Source organism: Capsella rubella, unplaced genomic scaffold, assembly GCF_000375325.1.
Source record: "Capsella rubella cultivar Monte Gargano unplaced genomic scaffold, Caprub1_0 scaffold_3, whole genome shotgun sequence".
Classification (NCBI taxonomy): domain Eukaryota; kingdom Viridiplantae; phylum Streptophyta; class Magnoliopsida; order Brassicales; family Brassicaceae; genus Capsella; species Capsella rubella.
The window spans coordinates 1748695-1774999 of NW_006238921.1; the positions used below are offsets into that span (position 1 = coordinate 1748695).

At 36.1% G+C, this 26305-nt stretch overlaps 7 protein-coding genes and 1 non-coding gene across 13 annotated transcripts; 5 read left to right on the forward strand and 3 right to left on the reverse strand.

The window, feature by feature from the left end:
* Nucleotides 1-1971: 1971 nt before the first annotated feature.
* LOC17890844 (transcription factor bHLH150) lies at nt 1972-2970 on the forward strand. Its single transcript, XM_006296675.2, has one exon. It carries the CDS (start codon nt 2089-2091, stop codon nt 2722-2724), a length of 636 nt encoding a protein of 211 aa, XP_006296737.1. The 5' UTR covers nt 1972-2088; the 3' UTR covers nt 2725-2970.
* A 3294-nt stretch (nt 2971-6264) lies between these two features.
* On the reverse strand, nt 6265-7676 carry LOC17892598. Of its 3 annotated transcripts, none has more exons than XM_023786447.1 (4): nt 7499-7676; nt 7232-7285; nt 6987-7135; nt 6265-6559 (listed from the first exon to the last, which is right to left on the reverse strand). In XM_023786447.1, the coding sequence occupies exons 1-4, from the start codon at nt 7605-7607 to the stop codon at nt 6482-6484; spliced, it is 390 nt and encodes a 129-aa protein (XP_023642215.1). In that variant the 5' UTR covers nt 7608-7676; the 3' UTR covers nt 6265-6481. The 3 variants fall into 3 exon arrangements, with proteins under 3 accessions (XP_023642215.1, XP_023642216.1, XP_006296637.1); XM_023786448.1 differs by having other exon boundaries at nt 7244-7285; nt 7499-7675; XM_006296575.2 differs by lacking the exon at nt 7232-7285 and having other exon boundaries at nt 7499-7668.
* A 585-nt stretch (nt 7677-8261) lies between these two features.
* Nucleotides 8262-10908, reverse strand: LOC17893542 (probable alkaline/neutral invertase A, chloroplastic). Its single transcript, XM_023786446.1, has 6 exons — nt 10129-10908; nt 9882-10041; nt 9500-9711; nt 8914-9413; nt 8756-8804; nt 8262-8676 (listed from the first exon to the last, which is right to left on the reverse strand). The coding sequence occupies exons 1-6, from the start codon at nt 10780-10782 to the stop codon at nt 8350-8352; spliced, it is 1902 nt and encodes a 633-aa protein (XP_023642214.1). The 5' UTR covers nt 10783-10908; the 3' UTR covers nt 8262-8349.
* A 722-nt stretch (nt 10909-11630) lies between these two features.
* LOC17892262 (nuclear envelope-associated protein 1) lies at nt 11631-14124 on the forward strand. The gene is made up of 6 exons (XM_006298023.2): nt 11631-11933; nt 12127-12390; nt 12578-12685; nt 13089-13553; nt 13658-13759; nt 13858-14124. Exons 2-6 carry the CDS (start codon nt 12223-12225, stop codon nt 14023-14025), a joined length of 1011 nt encoding a protein of 336 aa, XP_006298085.1. The 5' UTR covers nt 11631-11933; nt 12127-12222; the 3' UTR covers nt 14026-14124.
* A 97-nt stretch (nt 14125-14221) lies between these two features.
* TRNAI-UAU lies at nt 14222-14295 on the forward strand. Its single transcript has one exon. It is a non-coding gene; the product is annotated as a tRNA-Ile (tRNA).
* Nucleotides 14296-15403: 1108 nt separating this feature from the next.
* LOC17893451 (shaggy-related protein kinase gamma) lies at nt 15404-18587 on the forward strand. The gene is made up of 12 exons (XM_006299544.2): nt 15404-15551; nt 16095-16310; nt 16409-16501; nt 16592-16651; nt 16731-17003; nt 17090-17221; nt 17293-17433; nt 17528-17578; nt 17669-17764; nt 17851-17934; nt 18026-18128; nt 18263-18587. Exons 2-12 carry the CDS (start codon nt 16197-16199, stop codon nt 18343-18345), a joined length of 1230 nt encoding a protein of 409 aa, XP_006299606.1. The 5' UTR covers nt 15404-15551; nt 16095-16196; the 3' UTR covers nt 18346-18587.
* Nucleotides 18588-19003: 416 nt separating this feature from the next.
* Nucleotides 19004-22407, reverse strand: LOC17892938. Of its 4 annotated transcripts, none has more exons than XM_023786074.1 (3): nt 22310-22407; nt 21235-21581; nt 19004-21150 (listed from the first exon to the last, which is right to left on the reverse strand). In XM_023786074.1, exons 2-3 carry the CDS (start codon nt 21576-21578, stop codon nt 19161-19163), a joined length of 2334 nt encoding a protein of 777 aa, XP_023641842.1. In that variant the 5' UTR covers nt 21579-21581; nt 22310-22407; the 3' UTR covers nt 19004-19160. The 4 variants fall into 4 exon arrangements, with proteins under 4 accessions (XP_023641842.1, XP_023641843.1, XP_023641841.1 ...); XM_023786075.1 differs by lacking the exon at nt 22310-22407 and adding an exon at nt 22152-22295; XM_023786073.1 differs by lacking the exon at nt 22310-22407 and adding an exon at nt 21947-22117.
* A 2536-nt stretch (nt 22408-24943) lies between these two features.
* Nucleotides 24944-25515, forward strand: LOC17891350. Its single transcript, XM_006299172.2, has one exon. The coding sequence runs from the start codon at nt 25032-25034 to the stop codon at nt 25302-25304; it is 273 nt and encodes a 90-aa protein (XP_006299234.1). The 5' UTR covers nt 24944-25031; the 3' UTR covers nt 25305-25515.
* Nucleotides 25516-26305: the final 790 nt, after the last annotated feature.

Here is a 26305-nt window from a genome sequence, read left to right on the forward strand (position 1 = left end):
TTTTTGACAGAAAATTTAGAAAGATTTGTCTTTAATTAATCAACTAGAAAAAAATAGTTTTAAGTTGAAGACCAATATTTTCTTCATCAAAGAAATCATTAGTCATCATCATTATGAATATAATTGTTTAATGAATTGGGATAACAAAATAATCAAATAGAGAGGATAACAACTAATCATTTGATTTGGGGAATAATAATAAACAAAACATAAAAAAGGAAAATTAAAAAGAAATTAGGAGGAGGATATCAAAGCGTGTCTGACGCAAGGAGGCAAATCTCTCTGTCATGACTCACGTTCATCGCTAAATACCCTACATTTTTTGCTTTGTTTATCTCTGCAAAATTATATGCTTTTGTTTCTTAATTTTTTTAATTATTTATTTAACATCTTAATTTAGTAGACTCATACGTTACATAGTTGATGTTTTTTGCACAAATTTTTAACAACAATGTAGAGCTCGTTAAGACTATAATTTGTTCAAATTTCTTACAACTTTTCTCCTTGTTTGTTCGTAAATAATATATTTGTTAATTTGATCGTCATGAAGTTTTAACAAAACTAACGAGCGTATTGCACTGTACAAAGAAAATATCATTAAATTCTTTTTTTTTTGTAACAAAAATATCATTAAATTCCTTTTGAATAGATAAAAATAATAATTAAAAAATCAGTGAAAAACAAATTCTGCTCAATATATTATATTGACACGACGTTAAAAAAAAAATCGACACATCTGTCATTTGAAAACGTATTTTGTTTTGTAATAGTTTGTCTTCTTTTTTGGTTTTTTTTTGGTTTTTCTTACCAACCTAAATTAATATGAAAAACATGCGTAACATTTTATGAATTTGAGAGTTTTCCCAACCCATTCGCTATATATATTAAGAATCTTTGATGGATACAATTGTAAGATTAGTCATTAATTCTTGATATATATGGACGATATTAATTAATGTTCTTCAAGGAAACGAATTCCATCTATTATATGAATAGGACTTGTTTTTCCACGTAAAAACTGATTGACAAGTGTAATCCAAAACCCTATATCATGCTTTTCGAAAAGAAAAAAAAATCAAATTATTATATGAATCTTCTAAAAAAAAAAGAAGAAAAGTATAAAGAACATGTTATATGTTTCGCAAAACACCAAATACTGAAAATAATATATATTTTGAAAAGAAAATAGAGAAATTGTGAGCTAAAAAAGATTGTGGATGATAGATAGCCACAACACTCGGCTTAAGGTGTGAAGGTCGTGTAATAAAACACCGTCACATGCATCTTCTCTTTTTCCTATTTTCTTTTTTGGTTCCTATATATATATAGTATTAGTTTTTTTTCCTTTTTTTTTTGTTTCTTTATGTTAAATTTTGTTTGATAGCTATTTGTTCTATCTATTGGTTATATTGTGACCAATCATTACCCTCCACATTTTTATTAATATTACATCAAACTCCTCCATCGCCAGTTTTGTTCTTTTCATCAACTTCGAAGATCAGCAAAAAAAAACAAATAATTCCACGTCATATTACACGATTTTACATCGCTCACCATCATAAATAGGTATGTAAAAAGTTTCAAATTCAGTTCTTGTGTGTAAAATATCTGTTAAAAAAAAATCTATTGAAATATCTCTCAACGAAGAAGATCATAGATATTTTTGTTCCACGTCGAAAATATAAAAGATAATTTTGTTCCAACCTAAAAATGCATTAAAATGACTAAAGAAAAAAAAAAAGAAATCGAAATTATAGGCCAATATGAAAATTCGGACGTATACATTATTAAAGAAAAGAAAAAAGAAATCTAAAATTATAGGGTTATTCAATTCGAAAAAGACAAGATAAATAAATAAAGAAAAATGATTTAATTAAGAATGGCTTCTCCAACTCCAGTTTTATATCGCAAAATGTTTATATATATATAGTAGGATATGATGTCCACTCCCAATAACTCTAAATCATTTTATCATAATAATAAGAAGAAAGAGTTAGCTCTCCATCGCGACACATTGTTCCAAAAGAGCAAGAAACAAAAAAAAAAAAATCAAAACGTTTCTTACGTTGTTTTATAGATTTCTTGTTAATGTCTTCTGAACAGGTAACTGATGGATCGAATCCTTCGACGTCACCGGAGGTAGAAGGGACGACAACTGAAACAACCCCTCTTCGCCGGAGAGGGCAGAGAGTATTCGCTCCGAAGCTGTTGGAGGATCTCCGTCGATCACGGAGAAGCTCATCAGAATCCCCGGCGAGCCATCTTATAACTCAGAGATGGAGAGCCACGTCGTCTCAAAAGGTCTATTCCTTGAAACTCTACGACGCTCTTATGCGATCGCGGCGGAGCGCAACAGTCCGGGACACGGCCGACAAAGTGCTGGCCACGACGGCTCGTGGTGCAACCCGGTGGAGCCGAGCCATATTGGTGAGCCGAGTAGGGACGAGTCTGCGCCGGCGGCAAAGGAACACAAAACCGGCGTGGGAATTGGCTGCGGCAGTCAGGGGAAGTGGCGGGAGGAGGAGGAAGTTGTCGGCAGTGGGAAATAGGGTTAGGGTTTTGGGAGGGTTGGTGCCGGGTTGCCGGAGAACTGCGTTACCGGAGCTGTTGGATGAGACAGTGAATTACATAGCGGCGTTGGAAATGCAAGTCCGAGCCATGACAGCTCTATCAAAGATTCTGTCCGAGTTTCAGCCGTCTGATAAGATCGGCTCAGCTTTATAGCCGAGTCTTTAAGCCGTTGGGTGTGCCCTATTTTAATTCTTTTTTGCGATTTTAATTTATCATTGGAATGTCTTATTGTTTTAAATGATTTGTTTGTCCCTGAAAACAAAAACAAAAAAAATGTCAAAATCATCCCGAGTTGATCGACGAAAATACTATGTTTTCTTCTTCTTTTGTTGTTGTGTCGTTTGGCAAGTTTTTTGAGCTGTAAATATTTTCTTGAAAATTTGGGAATCCTTGAAATAATTGAATATTAGTATAAGACTATAAGTAGTGTTTCAAATATTACTAGAAGCGTAATTCCAGAAATTAACTTTTAAAAACCCAACCATTTGTCTTTAGTCCACTTTTATGTGCTGGTGACAACTTTGTATATTAAAGATATAATCAACCCGTTAGTAAAAAACTTTGAACAACAAAAGAGAACAGTCTCAAAGTTTCAAAAACTCATGTATTTTTTTTGTGTTTTGTAAATGTATATCTAGCTAATTTCTACGTCCGTTGTACATCGGATATAATTAAAACCAATTGTTCATTCACCTAACACAATTTCAAAAAATTTGTATTTAAGATTTTAAGAAAGAAAAGAAAAACTAAATTTTGATATTTAGAAGCTATATGCCAAAATATAGAATACAAAATAAAAAGGTATAAATATAGACGAGAAGGCATGTGCATGACGACCCTACGGTCCGACTCTTTTAGCTCAAAGTGCGTCGCATGTGAGGCCTCTTTATCTGAATTTAAGTTTCTTCTCGAACAGTTTTTCTTCTTCTTTGCAATTAAAAAAATGATAATGATAATAAGTTAAAATGACTTCGTGTGTCCTACATTTAGCCAACTTTGTGAAACAAAATGAGTGCATATATCATACTTTGTCCTCACAAAAATGGATCAGTATTATCTTTTGCTATAGCTAAATTTGTACATTAATTACAAAAGATGAACTATATTTAGGCCAAAGCCAACCCAGTTTATTTTGGTTTAAATGGTTCGTTAATTTCTTGAGTAAATCTGAACGTCGTATTTCAACTCATTGGAGAACAGTTCTGAAGTTCTATCGATATGAGTTTAAGTAGAGTTTTTGAGAAAAATGATTCACGCGATTATCAACAACAGAAGCCACATAACTGAAAACAAAATAGGATTTTTGATTGATTGGTAATATAAGAATTACAAAACGCCGTCAAAACCTGTTTTTTTTTTTTTGAAAGATACATTAATTCAATAATTATAAAATATTTGCCGACAAAGGAAAAAACATATACTCCTTTCATATTAGATCATAGTGGACGATCCTTTAATATTTTATTAGTGACGTTCCTTTCATTTTATAATCACATTTTTGAAGTGTAATTTTTTTGTTTGGGTGATATTTCTATTTTTAGTATCTTTGTTTAACATTTCCTTTGTGAATCGTTTATTATGTAGCTTACGATATACAGTATATCTGAGTTGAATTTGATAAGCTCATTTAATTTTGGGTTTGGCTTGGTTTTTTTGTAGTGCAAAAACAATATAATTCGCGGAATGCCAAACAAGAATGTGATATTTAGAGTAATAACCTATATATGAAAGTAAACAACATTAGGGAAATATATAACCAAATTAATAATAATTATGAAAATCAGCTTGTGAGTTCTCCAAGTTACGTCCATGATAATAAGGACACGGACGTCGGTACAAAAAAGAAACTCACAATATAGGCAACCAATTGTGGTTGCAAGTGGTGTCTCAATTACGTTTTTGTGCAAACCATTTAAAGCATTTTCGATAGATATCAAGATTTTTATCCCGTTATATAATAAAATCTAAAATATGAATCTCCAACGACGAACCATCCATTGTATAAATATTAGTCTTTTTGGACTAAAGAAAAGGAAAGCAATTGAAAATCTTAAGTGATGTGAGTGAGTGAGTTCGAATACGTACGATTTTATGGCTAGACACTAAACGATTTGCGTTGATAAATATTATCGACATTTCATAACGAATATGATAACTTTTTTTCGGCTTTAAAAAAATTCGAGGGTTTCAAGGATTACAAACACAAATGAAAGAGGACAGATTTTGCCATTAAAGAGGGTGACACGTTTGAAGAGTAAAGCCTCAAGAAAAAAAAAAAAAGAGATGACAACGAAAACGGATGGAGACGTGAGAGAGAAGGTGGCATAATAATTGGGGTCAAGTGTGAGATGTCTTCTTTGATTCCTTCAAGGCTCTCAAAGGACCACCACCCACCACTTTCTCACCTCCCTCCTCCGATCCGATCCTCCTTTTTTATTTTTATTTTTATAATTATCCTCGTGCTTCCGTAACCTTCTATATAGGGATTGGCCAGATTTGAATCCGAAATGGACGATACATATTCCGTGAAGCTCAAGCCTCCGTTGATAACGCAAAAGAAACCAAAGTAGTAGCCAGCATTTTGTTGTGCTAGCTGATTTAGGGTTGCCAACATGGTCCACGTTCAGTCTCTTATCTAAAAGACTCCAAACAAGTATTCGTGGCCTTAATCCGGCCTGGTCCAAAAAACATAATTGGATTGCTAAATATTTAGACTATTCTCTTAATTTTGATGTAAAATGTAATATTTTTTCATAATACTCTCGACTACAATCATCATAATATATAAAAAATGACATGTGATCTCCATGGTTGACACATCAGCTTCTATACAAATATCAGATATAATAAGTAGAAGATACAAAATGAGTATAAAAACAACTCACATACAAATAAGAAAAATACTACAAAAAATACTATTCATGAAAAATCTGCATGTAGTGCAGATATTCTTCTAGTGTATATGTACATAAATGAGAAAATAAATTGATGAACAAAACAAACGAGTTAGGGTTCCACAAGGCAATATGATAGGTCTCGACCCCAAAAATTTGGACTTCTTTTTTCCTTTCGGAACATCAGATTTTACCCTTAATACATGTTTACTTGTGGCTAATTGTATAACAAGAAAAGTTACCAAACTTCAACAAAATCCTCGAAATTTTTGCCATTTTTGGGATCCCATTTGTACTAATAACTACCATATATTAATACCAAAAATGGCCCCAAAGTTATGGAGAGTGGTCTTTTTCTTATAGCATCGGCAAAATTTAATTAAGTGTCATTCTCACTGCTGCTGTTTATACACGTTGACCCGAAAGAATTGACCCATCAGAACATGAGGACATGATCCTGATCTTTGTCTCTTTGTTACCCATTGGACCCCAGACGCTGCCGACCGATCCGGTGACGGCTTTTGCCTTTTGGGTTTTAAGTGTCAATGTTTTCTAACCAAAGACAAGTTATCAACTTTTCCACAGTCAAAATTGTTGACTGATCCAAGTTCTTGAATCCCCCCAATGGTCACATAATCTTATATACACAGCTAAAAGTCATATGTTGGTGACTTTGTTGCGCCTCTTAAATCTTGCATATTTAACTAGCGTGGAGAATTAGAAGCCACTTTCATACTATGGAGAATTTCTTTTACATCTGTAGGCTCCTTAAGAAGATGCTCACTTGTATCTAAGCTAGTGGACAAAAACTACTAGATGAATTGCAAAATTACACTAGGTTTGTCACGTAACTTCAGTAAACATCAAAAACCATGAACACAACATTACTACTACTGGTCGAATGTCATATTTTTCAATACTGAACTGGTATGACAATGATCATTCGAGTACTACAACTTATTTTGGACAGTAAAACCCCAACATGAGGAGACTCAACGTTCAAAATATAGAGTTGATCAGGCCTTAATAGCGTCAGCTCTAGGTTTCCATAGTCCTAACCTGTATTTCTGGCCATACTTCAGTATCAGTTTCCTCTGCAAAACCAAAATTTCAGAACTGTGAAATCCATAGGCAATAAAATAGAATAGTGAATAACTGAGCCAACAGAACATATACAAGTATAAGATGGCGGTGTTTCATAACCCAAGAAACGTTTCTGAGACAGATAGATGTCAGGATATATCTAAATATGGAAACGGTTCATGCTTTTTGGATGATAATAAGTTGAAGTTATCCCACAAGATCAGGAACATCTCGATCAGTTTCTTTCACTCATCCCTTCAAAGTTGGAAACTTCAAAGAGATAGTAATGATTATTTGGTTTAGTAAGGAACACATCCAATTTAATGGGACTATCTAAACCCCCTAAGAACCTTGGCATGCAATTATGGATCAGATAGTTGAATCAGAACGACCAGTGAATATTGAATACTCAGGAAAACTGAGACTTGGGGTACTTACATGTTTGCAAGGGATGCCAAGCTTCTTGAGTCTGAGGGTACGCGTCACAAGCAACTTATGAAGGTCACCGATCTCAGTTTCAATTTTGGCAATGTGAGTCTCAGCTCCTCTGCCAATCCCGCCTAGGAACTCTGGAATCCCAACCTTCACTACAGTACCATCATATACAAGAATTAAACATAGAACCACATCTTCAGAACCAAATTCAAATCTCACTGTCTGATAACTTATGTATGGTTTGTTACCAAAAACTAAACCTGAAACAATCCACAAATTCCTTCCAGGATAAGAAAAGGGATCTGAAACCAATAGAAACCTACTAAGTTGTCTTAAATGATCGCAAACAATCTAAGCCTAAGCTTACTCATAAACCTTCATATCACTCGAAAACTTTGTATAAATCTAAATAAGACACACAAATTTCTCAGCTATATACCTCGGAAATCACTACTAGATACATAGGAAGAAGTAAAATCCACCAAATTCAATCCGCAGGAATAGAAAGCACGCACCGAAATAAGTAGCCGGTTTGGAGTAAAATCTGGGGAGGCCAAGAGTCGAAAACGACTGCTTTGTCCCTAGAGCTGCTCTCGCGTTCTGAATCAATCGTGCCCACGCCATCGTCGGTGTTCTTCTTCACGTCTTCTGAGCTTAACCTGGATTTGGCCGTTTGGGTTTTTTTCCCGTAAGGAGAATGCGTGAGACGGCGCCGTTTTTGGTGGGAAATAGATTCACTCTAGTCTCTAGTTATTATATTTCTGAATTGGGCCTAGCCCATTAACTCAGTATTTTGAGAAAAAAAAAAGAAAAAAAAAAGAAGAATTTTGTTTTTACGCTCGCAATGTGTTCGTCGAAATTCCTGTGTGGAAAATTTAGTTTTGTGGAATATTTTATTCAGTTGCGTGCTGAACTGGAGGAAGCGGTTTATGCATATCAGAAGATTTCAGAGAGTGATGGTTGTTTCGTAAATACAAAATGCCATGATTCGATTGTTTGGTAAGTAAAAAGGATGATGGTTGAATCTGCTTGTAAACTGTTCGACGAAATCCCCCTCAGAGTTTTATGACTTGAAAGATAACAGATGGAACATGCTGCATTTTTTTGGCATAAAAGTATATGACAGACGAGGGTCTTGTTACTATTTCTCGTTGGGATTATCAATAGGTATAACACTGATATTTTGTTAGAGATTAAGTGCACTAAGTAGTCACTCTTGCTTGGTGGTTAATTTAATATGCTTTATCTGATTTCTTTATATATATTTACACACTGATAAGTTGTACTATTAGTTTGGTTAACCTGTATAACATTTGTTGCAACAGGAAGCTTTTACATCCTAAGCATCTTTATGGACAAAACCAATTTAGATAAGAATCTGTGACTTTGCTGCGGCTCGTGAACATTTCTTCCGGCCTGATTTGGTCAGAACGCAGACGCAAGTCTCCAGAAGCTCAAGATCTTCTTCCCAAAACAGGGAAGATGCTATTTCAGGATTCTGCAATAGTTGCTTTGAAGTTAAGAAACCAGCAATGGTCCATGTCTGGTAAAGCCGGGACTGTTTTCCAATGAACTTCCCGTTTCTTGTATCGTAGTACTCTGGCCACCGATCAGCTTGGAGCCTCTTCTCTGCCAAAGTTACTGCTTTCTCTGCTAACTCTGGTCTGCCCATCTTGATGCATGCCAGTGTGAACTATCAAATTGTTGTACACATATGTTAATTTGATGTAAAGCAAATATATATGTTGTCTGATTAAAAAACTCATGCTTACTTGCCAGAGAAGTGTTGGCCATGACCCGCCATTGTGGTAAGACCAAGGCCTACAGAACATATAGATGAAGTCTGGTCCATTATTAAAAGTAAATGCGGATAAAATCATTGTAAGCTACTTCAGCCAAAAGTATCAAAGCAGAAGAGAGAAGAACTCACGTGTTCTTTGGATCACTCCCAGTAATTATATGCCACTCTGAAGATTCCAAAGCCGGGTAACATATCTTAAGCGGCATATGACCAACAAGATCATCCCATTTCTCTTCAATCAAATTTAATATAGCTTGGTTCTGTTTTGGTGTTCCTAATGAGGAGATGATTGACCAGAGGTTTCCCAAGGTGAAGAACCTGAAATCCATGTGAGCAGGCTGGAGGTTTCCTATCAGAAATCCAGAGTCAGGACATTCAGGAACCCAATCCATTAGCCATGGAGAAACCTGCTCCGGGTAGATATTGAACTTGTTGGTGGCATCCATAGAGTACTCCTCTGTCTTGTAACGGTAAATCTCATTGATTTTGGTTTTGTCAACCCAATAGTTTTCTCTGATGTGAAAAGATAAAGCGCTGAGCCTGTTGCTAATTGTCTTTATTATGTTTTTGGAGCTATCATTAACAGTTAGCATCTCACGAGAAGACCGCAGAGCGGAATAGAACAAAGCCTGTGAGATCAACAGAATCATCATGGCATGTTAGTCAAACTATTTTTTTTGAGAATTAAAATCAAGAACTTATATGTGGTAATTACTTGGATCTCAAGAGGGTGGCCATGGATACCCATTCGTCGATCTATCATACAAGAGCCATCTGTGACCAACAGAGTGGGAAACATATCAAATCCATCAGCTAAACACAGGTTCGCAATCATCTTTATCCCTGTCTGCACATCTATTCTCTCTTGCAGTGAGTAATCTCCTGTGATTTTCCCGTATGCCCTCAACAATATTATCCACCATAGACCTGAAAATTTTCTATTTAGACCAGCATGTGTGAATCAAACTGTTCAATTATATGTTGCCTAGCTAAAAGAATCAACAATTACGTATGCTCATTACCACGATTCAACAATGCATTTCATTCTTACTCTATTTATGGGAAATTGTAGATTGAAAAAGCTGCAAAATACTGACCAGAATCAACTGGTGCAACACGACCTATAGCTGCTTCGCCGAAATCTGGATCCAAAACCTCTTCGAACTTGTCCTCTTCAAGCGGTAAAGTTCTTACTTTGAAACTCGCAGGCATTAATCCTTGTCCTGGACTATAACAATCAACTGTTTTCTCCCAACTCTGAAACCACAACAACACTAAGGTTCATCATATCTTTGATTTGAATGCAAACTCTTTGCTTTTAACTTTGTAAACGGGTATCAGTACCTGCAACTGCAGTGTGTGAAGAAGGAAGTTTCGAACAATATCGCTTTCTCCGTTCAGGAGAAAAGCCAGAGCCGAAGGTACAAAATCCCTGATAAAGACCTGATCATAGTTTGATGGCGTTGTGTCTGTTGGATCTTTAGCAGCCATCGTTCCTACAGGCGAATCACAGTATGTCACTACTGAGTCCCTCAGCAATCTCCATGCCTCCTCCTCGGTTTCATTACTCTTAATGCCCTCGAAACCATCCCCATTGACCCTTTTGTCATCTCCATTGATCGCCTTGTCATCTTTCTCATCTCCCTTTAACCTCTCTAGCTCTAAAGGCTTCACATTTAAGCCGTTCTTGGTGTATATTTGATCCAAGGTCGGGTCCCTTGGGCAGGTCGTGGAAGCAGAGAGACTTCTTGCCTCAGAAACAACCTGAGCTGTAACAGAGCTCTGCCTGTCGGTACAGAATGAGCCAGCATTGGTCGGTTTGATGATTCTGTTCGAATCCGGGTTGTTGTTTTGGTTTCTGCAGCTTGAGAATCGAGAAGGACACGATCGAAACGCGGAGTCTCGGATGTATCTAGATGGAGAGATTCTTGTAAACGCACGGAGAATGCATTGCGAGGGAATCATCGTTGAGTTTCCAAGAAAAGTGATGGCATTCATAATCAGGATGCAATACCTAATTAGATTTGGAAAAAAAAAGGCTTTCTTGTGTTCGTTATTTATCTGAAAAATCTGTGATTCCTCAAAATTGGGAAAATCTGTAATAGGAAGAAAAATGTTTGTGGATTATGGAACTAGTTTACCGCTAATTTGATCGCAGCAAGCATTATGGTTTCTATTAATAAACCAAACTTCATTTTCGAAAAATCCTATTTCTGTACAAAGTCAAATATATTAATAAAACCCCGCTTTTGCTTAATGTGAGTTTAACCCTTTGTTTAATCAAGATTTTTATACAAGTAAGTAGTAAGTATGTGTAAAATAACTTAAGATGCAACGTAGTACCGAACACGTGACAGAGGTAGATCCAACTAATAATAAAAGACAATCACAACACAAGGATCATTACGGCGTTTTTTGGGTCAAAAAAGAGCAAAAGACAAAAGAGAACAGCCTCGGTTTTTTGTGTTTATCTGAACTCCGAACCAAAGACCGAACGTGATAGACCACTACTTGTTAGAAAAGGGCCACGTGATGGGAGTCCGAACCTTAAAAGTGAGTTTTCCCCTTCCAGCTTCTCTCCTTCCACTTCCCCATCCACACATGTCTCTTACTCATAGCTTTAGCTCTACCAATTTACAATAAGATAAACATCTTTTTGTTTGTCACAATCCCCCCCTTGATTGTAACGCTACGTTTTATGTTGTAATTATCAGTTTTTTTTTCTTCTTGTTGTTGTAACTCATATGATTCTTCTTTGCCACTATATAGTTTGAAAGATGCGAATTTTGAAGCATATATATATATATATATATATCAATATATGTGTATATATATAGTGAATTAATGCTTTCTTGTACGTCCGTCGTAGACTATTGTTTAGTTGTTGTGTTTGCCGAGGATATTGGAGGGAAAGTTTGATTTTTGAAGTTCAAAATCACTTTCTTTCTCTCTCTCTCTCTCTCTGTGCCAAATTAATTCATTTATTCTGATTTCTTCGGATAACTAGCTGTGTTACTTCTCTCTTTCCTTATTATCTCTCTCCTATGTTCTTATAGAAAATGAGAAATTAGTTTAGATTCATGCCATAATCAGAGAGATCTGATCTGAAGACTTGAGAAACCGAGAAAACACTCTTCCTGATAGCTCATGTTAAGTCACGATCTTGTTTTGATTTTTATTTCTTATTATTATCATTATTATTTTGAAATTGTGAAAGACACTCTTCTTCATTTAATTTCCCTGTATTAATGGTCAACTACCATATGTTCACATGCACCACATAACAAAACCAAAAAAAAAAACTAATTTTTTTTGTTTGCCTTTCTTCTTTCTCCGTTTCAGAGTTGTGAGATTTGTGATTCTGGTGCATGCAAGAGCTGAGCTGGAACAAATCATCAAGGAATTGCCAGTGGGATGAGATATTAATCGAATTCTGGAATGTCTTGTTCCGAGAGAAGGACGGTGGATCCACTTTTGAGAGGTTTAGATGAGAAGAAAGAGAGTTTCCGGCGAAACGTGGTGTCTTTGGCGGCTGAGCTTAAGCAAGTGAGGGGCCGTTTGGTTTCTCAAGAACAATCCTTTCTTAAAGAAACCATTACTAGAAAAGTTAGTCCTTTTTTTTTTTTTTTAATATGAATCATTTATTCTCTGATTGATGATTCTCTTCCTTTTTGTTCTAGCTTGTAATTAAACTGTGGGGTCAAATCTTATTTGGTTGCTTGGATTTTTTTTGTTTTAAAATAATTGAATCTGATAGAAATGATTTGACTTTGTTGTTGTTTGTATTGTTCAGGAAGCAGAGAAAAGAGGGAAGAACATGGAATTGGAGATGTGTAAATTGCAGAAGAGATTGGAAGAAAGGAATTGTCAGCTTGAAGCTTCTGCAGCTGCTGCTGATAAGGTTTTGACTCCTAATTACCACATTTGCTTCTCTTTCTTAGTGTGCTCCAAGGTTTCATATTCGTAGCCAATTTCTTGAAACTTGATCAGTTCAAAGAGATTATTTGAGTGGTTTAAGATTCCTGTCTAGATCAAGAAGACAACTTTGAGACGTGTCTCTAGATTATATGGCTCTTCAAAGTTGTTGCAATGGTTCTATGTTGAATGCTGTTAAATTTCATTTGTTGGCCTAATAGTTAGGGATTGAGGGAACTTAAGCTGTGTTTCTTGGAGTTATTAGTCATCTAAGTTTTTAAGGTTCATCAGTTATACTTTATGGTAGAGTTGCATTTATGGCCTTGTTATGATTATACTCTACTCTTGGTTGGATTTACTGATATAAATCTTTGTTTTTGAGAAAACAGTTTATCAAAGAGTTGGAGGAATTTCGATCAAAGCTTGATGCAACCAAGCAAACGGCAGAGGCAAGTGCTGATTCTGCTCAGTCTACACAGATCCAATGCACAATGCTAAAGAAACAACTTGACGACAAAACACGTTCTCTCAGAGAACACAAAGACCGTGTGACTCAGCTTGGTCATCAGCTCGATGATCTACAAAGAGATTTAAGCCTGAGAGAGTGCTCTGAAAAGCAACTTAGAGAAGAAGTTATGAGAATCGAACGTGAGGTTAGAGAGACCATTGCAAAGGCTGGGATAGGTGGTATGGACTGCAAGCTCCAAACATTTCTAGAAAATGTCTCGCCAACGAAATTCGAGATGATGAATAGGCTAGTTGAGGTAAAAGACGAAGAGATAACAAAACTGAAAGATGAGATAAGGCTAATGTCAGGTCACTGGAAACATAAGACTCAGGAACTCGAATCTCAGGTGCATCCATCTCTTCTTTTTGAATAAAGGCCATTAATGACTTATTTGTGTTTGTTTTATCTAAATTCTGAGTCCAAGTATCATTCTTTCGAAACAATCAACAGTTGGAGAAGCAGAGAAGAACTGATCAAGATCTGAAGAAGAAGGTACTGAAACTAGAGTTCTGTCTACAAGAAACACGAAGCCAGACAAGAAAGCTGCAGAGGGTAAGTAGTATACAAGTCCATAGCTCTAACATTTGTGTAGCTTCTTTGTTTGGATCAGAAGGGTTCTAATTTTTGGTTTTGTGGTGAATGGAACACAGAAAGGGGAAAGAAGGGACATGGAGATCAAAGAGATAAAAGATCTGATTTCGGAGAAACAAGAGCTTAATAATGAGACTTGGGATAAACAAAACTTCTGGGACAATTCAGGGTTCAAGATCGTTGTATCAATGTCTATGTTGATGTTAGTGCTAGTCTCCAAGAGATGACTTTTTTTTTTTTTTTTTTGGCATTGTATAAATTTAGTTGCAGTTTGTTGATGAAAATCTAACTCAAATATTAGTAACAACGGCTTCCTTTAGACATAACTGCCATCTTGCGTCTCCAGGTACTCTGTTATGTTCTCTCCGTGTCTCGTCTTGTAGACTTAGTTTAAATAAAGTTACGGTAAAATTATATCAACCAGCTCCCGTAGCTCAGTTGGTTAGAGCGTTGGTCTTATGAGCCGAAGGTCGCGGGTTCGAGCCCCGCCGGGAGCATTTTTATTTTATTTTTCACAAGGCCCATTTACGAAGCCCAATTCAAACATACAAACGTTGTTGTCGTAATAAAACTGGTCCATGAAATTTTGTCAAATGTTTTACACTTATTTTATTTTTTTGTCTTCTTGCCTCTCCGACACGTTCAACACGTGGCCCCGGTTCAGCCTGTAATCTCTTTGGAATATTCCGATATATCCCATAATTATATGTGTATAATTTTAAAATTACAAATATACCCTTACTTTGTCGTTTTCTCACCGTCCTCAGTTCTCACAGTTTTGTCCAAATATTCAAAAATGATGGGGTCATTTTTGAAATTATTAATATTCGGTTCCTTTCTTTCGATTAATTTAAGAAGAACTAATTATTAGTATTAATAAACTAGTAGTAGTAGTATAAATTTGGCTGGAAATGTCATTATATATATGGCTGTTGGTTGTTGAACTAGATACCCATAATTCTATAGCAGACATTTATGTGACATCTAGGAACTAATTATTGGACTTATGTAAGAAACTGTTCTTTTAATAAAAGCACATATTAGAAAGAAAGAAAAAAAAACTGCAAACTGATGAAATCATATTTAAATATTATTTAGTGGAATTCAGTCAATTTAGCTTAGCAAATTTGACATTTTTTTGCTTCTAAGTTGGGGGGGGGGGGGGAATGGTTCTCATAATTGAGCTACTAAAAAGAATGATATATGTGCCAGTAATCATATGAATAGTTAAATAAAAAATGATACTTATGTCACTCCAACCTAAAACAAGTTAAGATTAAAGAAAAGCAAAGAAGATAAACGTTTAAGTAGGTTTGGGAGTAAAGGGGTAATATATAAAATAAAAGGAGAGGGGGCCAAAGTTTGAATGGTCAAAACTCAGAAAAGAGAGAAAAACCAAACCCGATGTACTTTCAAACTCCAATTTTACTAACTCCGAAGACTATCTTTTTCTTTTTAATTTTCTCATTTTTTTACGAAATATGACTGTCACCAGCGCATTGTAGCATACGACGCCTACCATTAAAAAAAAAAAAAAAAGAAAGCCACATCCACATACATACAATACATAGCTGATAGCTTTGCTTCATTTTATATTTATTGCTTTACAAAATCATTCATTATTCATCAGACCAACAAAAAAGGAAAAAGAGAGAGAGAGAAGGGATTCAATTCATCTTCATTATGGATCTACTTCTACTCATCATATCTTGATCTTCTATTTCTTCCATCTCATCATTTCTGGGTTTCCTGGGTACGTTTCAATCTCTCCTTTTATTTGTTTCTGGTCTTTGATTTCTCTTTTGAATTCTCGGTTCTTTTTATAGTTTTCCTATTTCCACCAATAATTGTTTTTCTTTTTTGTTTCTGGGGTTATATAGCTTCAGGATCATATTCATGGATTCATGGTAGATTATTTTCTCCAATTAGATCGGTGGAGAATTGTTTTTTTCTTTTTTTTTGTGTGTGGCCAAGATGAGATATATTTCTATGGGCTGGGTTTTCATCATCATCTCTTAGCCTTGTTGTTTGCTGCTATGAAATTTTTTTTATTATCTTTTTTTTGGTGATAATTGTGTGCAGCGTCTTGTTAAAAATCCAAACTTTGCATGTTGATAGCTTCAAAATGAGTCTTGAGTATCATCAAATCTATGATATTGCCTCATTTTAAACTGATTATCTTGTGATTGATTAGTTGTTTTGTTAAAAAGTTTACCAACCAAGTAAAACTGTAATTACAGATATGGTTTATGAATCATGAGCTAACGATCACTTTGCTTATGGCTATCTGCTGCAGGGCTCACTTCTTTTTTTTTCCAAATCTGATTGACTTTTGAAGAGTGACGAAGGAAGAGTCTTTATTATTTTACAAATTCGTCTGTGTTTTTGTATCTTTGGGATGGCCTCCGTGGGCATAGAGCCTAGTGCCGCGGTTAGAGATTCTACTGGAAACGCTACTGATGCTGATAGATTACCTGAGGAGTTGAAAGATATGAAAATTCAAGATGATAAAGTATGCTTCTTTTTTTTTCCAAGGATTTGATTCTGTTTCTCAGATGCTTCAGTGATTTTTTTATTTTGTTTTTCACTGACATGGTTAATGATCTCTAGGAGATGGAAGCTACAATCGTAAATGGTAATGTGACAGAAACTGGCCATATAATTGTAACTACTATAGGCGGAAGAAATGGCCAACCAAAACAGGTTTGTGTTGTGCTAAACAGATCCTTAATTAGTTGATTCCAGAGGATTTTCAGTAAGCTAAGTGTATTTCCTTGTATGTTTGAATTGCAGACAATCAGTTACATGGCGGAGCGAGTTGTTGGACACGGATCCTTCGGCATTGTGTTCCAAGTGAGCGTTACTTTTTGTTCTTTCTTAGAGTGTCGCTTCTTTATGTAACTGTGTCTGACCAGCTCTTTATTTGTTTCAGGCAAAATGTTTGGAAACAGGAGAAACTGTTGCGATAAAGAAAGTTCTGCAAGATCGGAGGTACAAGAACCGTGAGCTTCAAACAATGAGGCTACTTGACCATCCAAATGTTGTGTCTTTGAAACATTGTTTCTTCTCAACAACCGAAAAAGATGAGCTTTACCTCAACTTGGTTCTGGAATATGTTCCGGAAACTGTGCACCGCGTGATCAAACACTACAACAAGCTTAATCAACGAATGCCTCTTGTTTACGTAAAACTTTACACATATCAGGTATATTAATTTCCACCAAGTCAATTTTACAATTTTATATGTCATAATAATAGAAATCTTTTTAAAGACTTTATTATGTTTTGCAGATTTTTAGGTCCTTATCCTACATTCACCGTTGTATTGGCGTGTGTCATCGTGACATAAAACCTCAAAACTTGTTGGTAAACCCACACACTCATCAAGTGAAACTATGCGATTTTGGAAGTGCGAAAGTATTGGTGAGTTTATTGAATCTATCTCTTTGGGGAAGCAGTGAGCCATTAATAATCAGTGGTGGTTCTTGACGCAGGTAAAAGGAGAGCCAAACATTTCATACATTTGCTCGAGGTATTACAGAGCACCCGAACTCATTTTTGGAGCCACTGAGTATACTACAGCTATTGATGTCTGGTCTGCAGGATGTGTTCTCGCCGAGCTTCTTCTTGGACAGGTAAAAAACTGCTGTAAAAATCTCAAATAAAACATTTTGTTCTGATTAAATCGTTACTCCATGCTTGACCAATCTGTTTTTTTGTTCATATCAGCCATTGTTCCCTGGTGAAAGCGGTGTTGATCAACTTGTAGAGATTATAAAGGTACTACCTTTGTTCTGATTTCTTGCTAATAAGTGAGCCAAATTACACCTATTCAATGTATAATAATGATATATTACATGTATTGAGTAGGTTTTGGGAACACCAACAAGAGAAGAAATCAAATGCATGAACCCCAATTATACAGAGTTCAAATTCCCTCAGATTAAAGCTCATCCATGGCATAAGGTTTGTATATTCATATCACATGTCAAAGTTAACATGTCTTCTTTAATTAGCTGTTGTTAATTGCAACATTTTTCGTCATAATTTAGATTTTCCACAAAAGAATGCCTCCAGAAGCTGTCGATTTAGTCTCAAGGCTTCTTCAATACTCTCCCAATCTTCGTTGTGCTGCTGTGAGTATTTCAAAGTCATCTCATCTTCATTCATTCTTCAAAATCTTTTTGTTTTCTTTGTCTGATTTTATTGAGTGATGTTGCCAATTAGCTCGATGCATTGGTCCACCCATTCTTTGACGAGCTAAGAGATCCGAATGCGCGATTACCCAACGGTCGTTTCCTTCCACCGCTCTTCAACTTTAAGCCTCATGGTACTACCACATCTTCTTTATCTTCAAATTATCAAATGGTGGCCTTCAAAAAGTAGATAAGCAGCTCAAAGTATCATAAGATAAGTGACTTAAACTCATGTTAATTTGTTTGTTGCATGTGTTGTGTGAAACAGAGCTTAAAGGTGTGCCTATGGAGATGGTGGCTAAGTTGGTACCAGAACATGCAAGGAAGCAATGTCCGTGGCTCGGTTTGTGATTTGTCTGCTATTACCTGCAAACACAAAAACTAGAGCAAAATGCAGTCTGAGAAATTCATCTCTTCTCGCGTCTCTCTCCTCACTCTGTATTATTATTATGATCATATCTCAATCTGATGATTTTAGTAACCCTTTGTTTGTTTGTATGAGTAGAGAAAGAGTGAATCATTTGTGCGGGTTATGAGATTTGTATAAGCCAACAACAAATTATTTTTATGAGAGTTTGGTGTTTTCTGTCTCACTCTACCATATATCAGACAGCATCAGACGAGAAATACCGATCCTTTGTGGGATTGTTGAAGAAACGAAGACCCTAAACTAAAACGATGACCAAACGAAGATGGACTGCAGCAGAAAGTAAATAGTAAATTTAGTCATTCTAAGTCGCTTATTCTTTCTTGTCCATTCCAAAAGCTGTTCACTTATTGAGTCTTGTACTGATTGAGAGCCTTTCAGCATGTGCAAGAAGACTGAGTTTCTTAGCCGTTCGATTAGGTGATGACAGACCAACTGTAGTAGGTTTCGTCTTTTGTGGCCATTGTATTATTGCAAGACATCTCTGATAATGACAGACCTACTATGGCCATTATTCTCAAGAGAAAGCTCACAATTTGGTAGTTTGAGAAGAATTATTACTAATATTTCTTAGGGTCAAAATCAAGAATTACTTTCTATGAATTAAAAATCCCGCAAGGATATGTTTAACGTAAAAAACTTCTTTCTTACAAATTTAATCACTTATAAAAGATTGACGAAACTTAAAAAAAAAAGAGAAGTTAATAAAAAAACGAAGAGTAGGGAGAATTCCAAAAAACTAGCATTCAAGGAGATACTCTTTACAAGTCGACTTGTTGTGACCAAGTCCCTTGCACCTACTACATTGCAGCTGCCGCTTCATCACTTCTTCTGCAGGCGTTTTCTTCTTTGGAGGCCTCCCTGGGGGTCGCCTTGTTGGTGGAGGCGTTACCGTCACTGCCGAACCTCCAGAACTCTCTCGACACATCTCTCCTTCTAATAACAGAACTGGATTTATCGACAGCGAATACGTTGACCTGTAGTGCTCAACAGTGAAATATCTAGAACAGTAATCATACGGATTCCCTCCGTAAGAGTTGATAACCGCGAGCGCGTGGTGACACGGCAAACCTGTTAACTGCCACCCTTTGCAGCTACAGTCACACTGCTCCATGTTCACGAGCTCATACGTCTCTCCACGGACTTGGAACAATTTGTTATCTGGGCATATTGCTACTTCAACCGTTTGCGCTTTCACACTCTCTTTCTCTAACTTTACTTCCATGGAAGGAGTCAATTTTCCATTGGCTTCGGTGGCACTAATCCGTCTCACGTGGATCAATCCCATGATTTTCCCACGGATCACATCGACCATTTGAGTTATCGGTAGATCGTTGGCGTCGGAAGCCCAACTAAAGAACGGTTCGCCTGAGTGTGAAGTCATGTGGTTGTACCGGGCACCACCAAAGTAGGCATTGGCCCAGTGATCAGGTTGGCTTTTTTGCACAATCCAGTCATAAGCTTCCGGTGAGAGGCCTTTGATGTTCTCTACGTGTCTCTCAAATGAATCCATTCTCGGGGCATAAGCTGCAGAGTAAAAGTCATCAACGATTAACCGCTTGATCTCATGAGAGAATGGTCCTTTCAAGTCTCTGATGAGCTCGTCAGTCAAATACCGCAAACAATAGGCGTGAAACGATTTGTCAAACACTCTTGGGATTGATTCCTGCAGATTCTTCTGTCGATCCGCAACGAAAGTTATCTGGCAAGACGTGGACAGCGCAGATCTCAGTTGAAGCAAGAACCATTCCCAGTTATCATCAGTCTCCGCATCGACCACTGCGAAAGCCAGAGGAAACACTGCGTCGTCCCCATCCACAGAAGTCGCAGCTAATAAAGTCCCCTGGTACTTCGATTTCAACGGCATACTGTCGAGAAACACAAGTGGTCGACACGCCTGGAGAAAACCATAGACCGAGGCGTGAAATGAAACAAAAACACGATGAAAACTTGAATCTTCCTTTGTTGTGAACGTAGCGAGACTGCCCGGATTAGTTTCCATTATTTTCTCACAGAACAGTGGAAGCTGTTTGTATCCGTCCTTGTAAGATCCTTGAAGCTGCTCTCTTGCAATTTCTTTACCACGCCATGCCTGAAAGTAATTCAGCTGAATCCCATACTCTTCTTTGATGTCACTGACAATATCTTTCGGTTTATAGTTAGGAAAAACTTTCAGCTTCTCCTTGATAATGCTAGCAACCCAGCTTCTACTTGTCTGAAGCCCATTAATCCCACCCGCACCTTCACAAGTATGTGTCGCATTCATTTTTTTGATACAGATAAGCTGAGTTGTTGACAGCCTTGACGCATGTATCCTCCAAGGACAACCTTCAGCTTTACATTTAACTGTCACTCGGTGGCTATCGTTCTTTTTGTAGCGGAATCCAAACTGATTTGCTATAGCGTATTTTCGCAGCGCTTCACGGAACTCCCCAACATTTTTAAACCTTTGACCCACTCCTGTGATTGTGTTCTGCCACTGCTGTGTTCTTGCCTTTGTGAGAATATCTCCTTTCGGATTCGAGACTTCAACAATCGATGATATCATATCGGATGGATTAATAACAATCTGTGCATCTTCAGCTCGGTTCATGACTTGCTCCATAGTTACAGCGGGAGGAGCAGAGACTGAGATTGAGATGGGAAGATCTTCTGGTCCCATTGTGTCATCTATCATGTCGTCCATAGGAACCGGGGGAATCGCTTCAGACAATGTTGTTCTGCTTGATCTGGAAGAAAAGAGGAAGTCTTGGAAACTTAAAAAATCCAGCAAAGATAAGGCGAGATGATGATTCATTTAACGCTTTGATTACCTGCTAGCCGGCATGTTTGAAATGTCAGGAGCAGTTTCTTCGGGTAAGAGATAGACATCAGCGGTGTTTGAGTTCTCGTGAAATTTGATCATCCGTTTCAAATCTTTATCGTTAGATATTGAGATGAGCGTTTTCTTGTTGTCCGGGAGAAAGTATTTGAGAGAAACTGTCCTGACATCGCAATTGAACATCTCCCCAATTTCTGAGATAAAGTCTATGAATTTCATCTGCTCGTCCACGTCTATAGCGTGAGCATCGCCGCCTTTGTAAGACAGTGATCCGCCTTTCTCTGTATGGAATTCCCCACCAGACATACATATCGCTATGACCCGTTTCCCTGACATGTCCTGAAACAAGCAGAAGAAATAATCAAAACACAACCATAAAACTTAATTTTGTTCAAGCCAAATGTGGTTCCTAAAGCCTTCGGAAGTAAAAAAAAAAAAAAACGAAATTGAAGAGGATGAAGAAGAAATCGAACTCAGTAAATTACCTAAACATAACAATCTAAGCTCTCAATTCTGTTGAATTACCTAAGTTTTTGGGTTCGCCTAGCGAATCGATGGAAAGACTATTTCATCGAAATGAAGAATGCACATTCAGAGCCAAACAAACTAAGACTTCAGATTCTAATTCAACCATCAAGCAATTGGCTCCAGAAACATGAATCTACTAGTCATGGAAACCACAAGCATCATCAAATTTGCAATACCTAAACAGTGCGATTGAATTCAAAGGCAGGAAATTTGGAGGAAAGAAGAGATAAAGGATTCAACTTTATGATCCTATCTAAATTCCAGAACAGCTAATCCTCGTAAACCACTAAGATTGATAACCTCAGGCTCCACAACACAGGTCGAAGAATATGCCACCAAACCGACCAAGCAATAGAAACTCAAGATTAAAAGTAACATTACATCGGAATAGAGGATAACAACGTCGAATAGCTCTCTCAGGGGTAGAATCACAGAATTTGCGAAATTTAACAAAATTGGGGAATTGGGAAGCAAGAAGAACCCTAGAACAATTTGTTGATGTAGTTGGATGGTGATAAGAATGAGAGAGATCGAATTACCTCAAAATTGGGGGGGGGGGGAAGGAAGAAACCCTAATCCTAAATTGAAGTGTTTTTATTATGATCCCAATTCTCGGAAGTAGCTCACGACAAGGGAAGAGGGAAGAGCCTGACGTGACGACCTTTGGTTTTTCTTTTTTGCATTTATTGTTTTCTTCACATTTTTTTAAATAAAATAATAATTTTTTTTTATTGGTTATCCAAAATAGAAAACTCAATGCAAAAAAAATGTTTTATCTTTAATTTCTTCTTTTATATTGACATCAAATTAGTTAAAAAGATTACTGTACATAACAAAGAAAGATGTCAAATTATTATATATATTTTTTTTTCTTTAACAAGCAATGCAAAAAAGATCACATAACAAATAAAAAAGTAAAGTGAGATTAATCCAAATCACACATTACGTCATGACCTTCTAGGTCAGCATTCAGCAATCACTATCCATCCATGCTCACTCCTCATCCTGTTTGTTCTTGTTTGGTTGTCCTTAAGAATGCGAACTACATGTCGTTTTGAACTGCATCTCTCATTGGACACAGCTTGCCGAATCTCCAAATGCATTCGTAACGTCGTGCCATTTTAAAAGCCAAATAACGTATCTCCCCATGCTACGCAAAAAAGTAAAACGAATGGTTTACGATTTCACCCACACAAAAAAGCCAGAATCAGACCACAAAGCGATATGTTGCATGGAATATATATATGCTTTATATAGTTTAGGGGTATAGTTAATCTATGGATTCGTTTCGGTTTAAGACAAAAACAATACCATAAATCATTTCAATTGATTACAGCTAAGTGATAAAACTCTCTAACCCCAAAGCAAATATGCAATGTTGCGACGACGAACCAATCCGAAACATTGATAAGGAAAAAGGAAATGATTCTACATGCAATAAGCTTTAACAATCTGTTGGCTATGGTTCCTCCTGCGCGTACGTACGTCTTCGCATACTTGTAAGTTGTAATAGATATATATATATATATATATATATATATATATAAGTTAAAATTTATTTCGTTTCACGTGATGAAAAGGAATAATTGAGTGGAGCATTTTTTTTTTTCACCCTCGCAACGTACAGTTAGCTTTTCTACATTTTTATATCGAATCTACAAGTTACTAGCTCACACGTTTAATTACTAGCATCTAGAAATTATAAGAACTTTTTTGGTATATGAGACTGAGTCGTTCCATTTTTGGCTAACAAAATTAGTCACATTTCGCTGTCAAAAAAAAATTTAATCACATTTCATGTTAATAAAATTATGTTCGTCGATATAACTTCTTTTATGAAAAAGCACAACACTAGACTCCATTTTAATCAGGTTCATCAAAGGAGCATTTATATTATATGATATAGCCATCCAAGAACTCGAGACCAATATAAACCAACTTCTAATTTACGTTAAAAAGGTTCCGTTTTGATTTTGATGGTCAAACTAGGCGATGAACTCTGATGGAGGTGGATTACTTAGCTGTAGGGATTGCAGTTCATAGGTGAAAGATTACTACAGAAGATTAGGATACTTTTTTACATATGAAAAGAGGCATATTAAGATATTAATCACTAATTATTTATATAATATATATAGCTTATATAGTTATATATAGTTGTTGGATATATTCCACAAAGACGAAGCAAGACGAAACTCTTATTGTACGTCGTATTATAAAATATCAAGTCGTTTTATTCTCCAACAGATTCGTTTTCACTTTTCTTTTTGACTGTGTGCTCTTCTTCTCTTCACCTTTTTTTTAATTATTTTGATTTTATATTATAATATTCATCCCCCACCATATCATACACTTAATCTATATGGTATTTGAATTTTCGGCGTAATCTTATGCAATTTACTGTAGCCATCATCTCTAATGTGAAACGGATTATTAGTTCATGGAGCAGAAGTTTTTAATTAAGGATTAACTAGTGTTTAAAATGAGAAGTGTTTTTGGAAAATAAATTAAAGTGGCCTTAGTTAGGCAAGGGGGGTTTGCTAAGTTTGGCAGGGAACGGAAAGAAAGGAGACGGAAGTGAAGAGTATGTTTGAAATTGATGACCTAAAAGAAAATTCCAATTTAACTAAAACAAATAATAAAACAATGTTTAGGAAAAAAGTTTTGGTTCCAAAAAGAATTGTATCAGAAAAAGGAGATTGAAGAAAGTGTGAGAGAAAAGACCAAACAAAACAAAGAACTTGGATGCCTAACCAATGCTTTTGTTTTGGATTCATTTGAAACCAAGACATTTGCATTAGACTTTTTATTTTGCAAAACCTCTACACCATGTGATTGTGTTACCACTTCACGTGTCTTAGTCCGTGCCGTTAATATCCCTCTATTCTTGTAAAATGATGAGCCAGATTAATTGCAGTGAATTTTTTTAAAAAAAAAGATTAATCGCAGTGATTAGTATATAATCTAAATTTAAGTTGATGTATATAATAAATAGTAAAGAGTTTTCTGCATAACATGTATGCTGTCATCTCTTTGCTATGTGAAACTTTGGAACGTTCGGTTAAAGTATAATATTATTATTGGTTCACTCGTTAATATTGTGGTGGGTCATATTCCTTATAAATACATGCGCAAACCCCACCTCTCCACTTAAGACACCAACACATCAAAAAACAACTTCTCATTAAAAAAATCTCTATCTTCACTTCGTTCGTGTTCTTGTTTCTGTCACAAATTCTTCAAGAACGAAGAGTAGTAGTAATGGCAGGAAACAAAAGATCACATGGCAGCAAGAGGTTCTCTATCTTCAGCTTCTTCAAATCACGAAGGTCTCACAGAGTGGAATTGGACGCCTCTTGGGACGACGTCGTTTACACCCGCAAAGCAATGGCTAGTGATGAAGACAAACGTTATTGGGTCGCTGAACCAGGTATCGACCGTAAAGCTTCTGCCTTCATCGCCAAGTTTCATGCCACTCGTGTCTCTGAGTCCGAGCGTCAGACTCACTCTCCTTACCGATCCGACAAGGCATGATCATGGATATGATAATCAGTGTGTGTGGCTGATTTGATTCTATGTAATTAATCGTCTTTCTCTATTATCTTTGTTATAATTCATTGATTGTGTCCTTCCTAAATGTAGCTTCTCATTCTTTCATCGTATATGAGGTGTGTTTTGGTTGTGATGATTGTGTCAGGTAATAAAAACCAATTAAAAGTAACCAGGTTCGACGTTGTATAGTTCCTGCAGCTCGAGTTGTAAAATCTTCTTTATTTTAAATGAATAAAAGGGCTCGTAAATAAATTAAAAATGTGCATATGTGTAAAGCTTTTTGGATTAATTAATTAAAAAAAAAAACTAAATCATTAAGAGACATTCGTAAAATTCAAGTTTTTCAACCATATATGACAGACAAGATTGGAGTGTTTTGTTCGAATTCTACAACACACACAATAAAACAAACCGAGCCAAATCTATAATATATAATTATTATAGATCAAGTCAGTCATTGCCAAATTAGTTTGAATTAGAAACCTATATATAACCTTATCAACCTAGCTAAAAATTTTTAAAAGAATATAATATCAAAGTCCAAACAAAAAACATTGATTAATCCGGCCGATACGAAAGACTAATTATTGAGATCATTTCAAGTAAACCAGTCCAAAGGTTCTAGTTAACAAGTAAAATATTTAGCAAAAAACAAAGTTGGATCGATCGTTAAACGAGATCCATTCAAAATAAAAATAAGTAAAAAAGAGGACAAAGATTTGAAGACAGCTATATATATAGGAATCAACAACTTTATATGATTGATATTATTTGCATAGAGGGGAGGGGAGGGTCCTTTGGCTTCAGTTCGTGCTCTCTCAGATAATGCTGCAGTTGTTGTACATAAAGGTACATTTACGAGATCGTACCTTTTTATTCTTCTCTTTCGCTTTGAGCCTTTTCTTTGCTTTTTTTCATACACTCTTTACTTTTTACTGCCAATTATTACCCCAAAATTATTCCCCTTTAATTTTAATTAAAAT

Bases quoted from the DNA above. Each gene is read 5' to 3' on its own strand.
- LOC17892938 (XM_023786074.1), bottom strand. From the start codon at position 21,578: ATGTCAGGGAAACGGGTCATAGCGATATGTATGTCTGGTGGGGAATTC. The intron at 21,151-21,234 runs GTAATCAAAGCG...CTTTTCTTCCAG, and splicing joins TCAAACATGCCGGCTAGCAG to ATCAAGCAGAACAACATTGT.
- LOC17892262 (XM_006298023.2), top strand. From the start codon at position 12,223: ATGTCTTGTTCCGAGAGAAGGACGGTGGATCCACTTTTGAGAGGTTTA. The intron at 12,391-12,577 runs GTTAGTCCTTTT...TGTATTGTTCAG, and splicing joins AAGAAACCATTACTAGAAAA to GAAGCAGAGAAAAGAGGGAA. The intron at 12,686-13,088 runs GTTTTGACTCCT...TTGAGAAAACAG, and splicing joins CTGCAGCTGCTGCTGATAAG to TTTATCAAAGAGTTGGAGGA.
- LOC17890844 (XM_006296675.2), top strand. From the start codon at position 2,089: ATGTCTTCTGAACAGGTAACTGATGGATCGAATCCTTCGACGTCACCG.
- LOC17893542 (XM_023786446.1), bottom strand. From the start codon at position 10,782: ATGAATGCCATCACTTTTCTTGGAAACTCAACGATGATTCCCTCGCAA. The intron at 9,712-9,881 runs GTCAGTATTTTG...GAAAATTTTCAG, and splicing joins TGTTGCACCAGTTGATTCTG to GTCTATGGTGGATAATATTG. The intron at 9,414-9,499 runs GTAATTACCACA...TTGATCTCACAG, and splicing joins GCCACCCTCTTGAGATCCAA to GCTTTGTTCTATTCCGCTCT.
- LOC17892598 (XM_023786447.1), bottom strand. From the start codon at position 7,607: ATGGCGTGGGCACGATTGATTCAGAACGCGAGAGCAGCTCTAGGGACA. The intron at 7,136-7,231 runs GTAACAAACCAT...ATGGTACTGTAG, and splicing joins TGTTTCAGGTTTAGTTTTTG to TGAAGGTTGGGATTCCAGAG. The intron at 6,560-6,986 runs GTAAGTACCCCA...TTGGTTTTGCAG, and splicing joins TTGGCATCCCTTGCAAACAT to AGGAAACTGATACTGAAGTA.
- LOC17893451 (XM_006299544.2), top strand. From the start codon at position 16,197: ATGGCCTCCGTGGGCATAGAGCCTAGTGCCGCGGTTAGAGATTCTACT. The intron at 16,502-16,591 runs GTTTGTGTTGTG...TTTGAATTGCAG, and splicing joins GAAATGGCCAACCAAAACAG to ACAATCAGTTACATGGCGGA. The intron at 17,222-17,292 runs GTGAGTTTATTG...TTCTTGACGCAG, and splicing joins TTGGAAGTGCGAAAGTATTG to GTAAAAGGAGAGCCAAACAT.
- LOC17891350 (XM_006299172.2), top strand. From the start codon at position 25,032: ATGGCAGGAAACAAAAGATCACATGGCAGCAAGAGGTTCTCTATCTTC.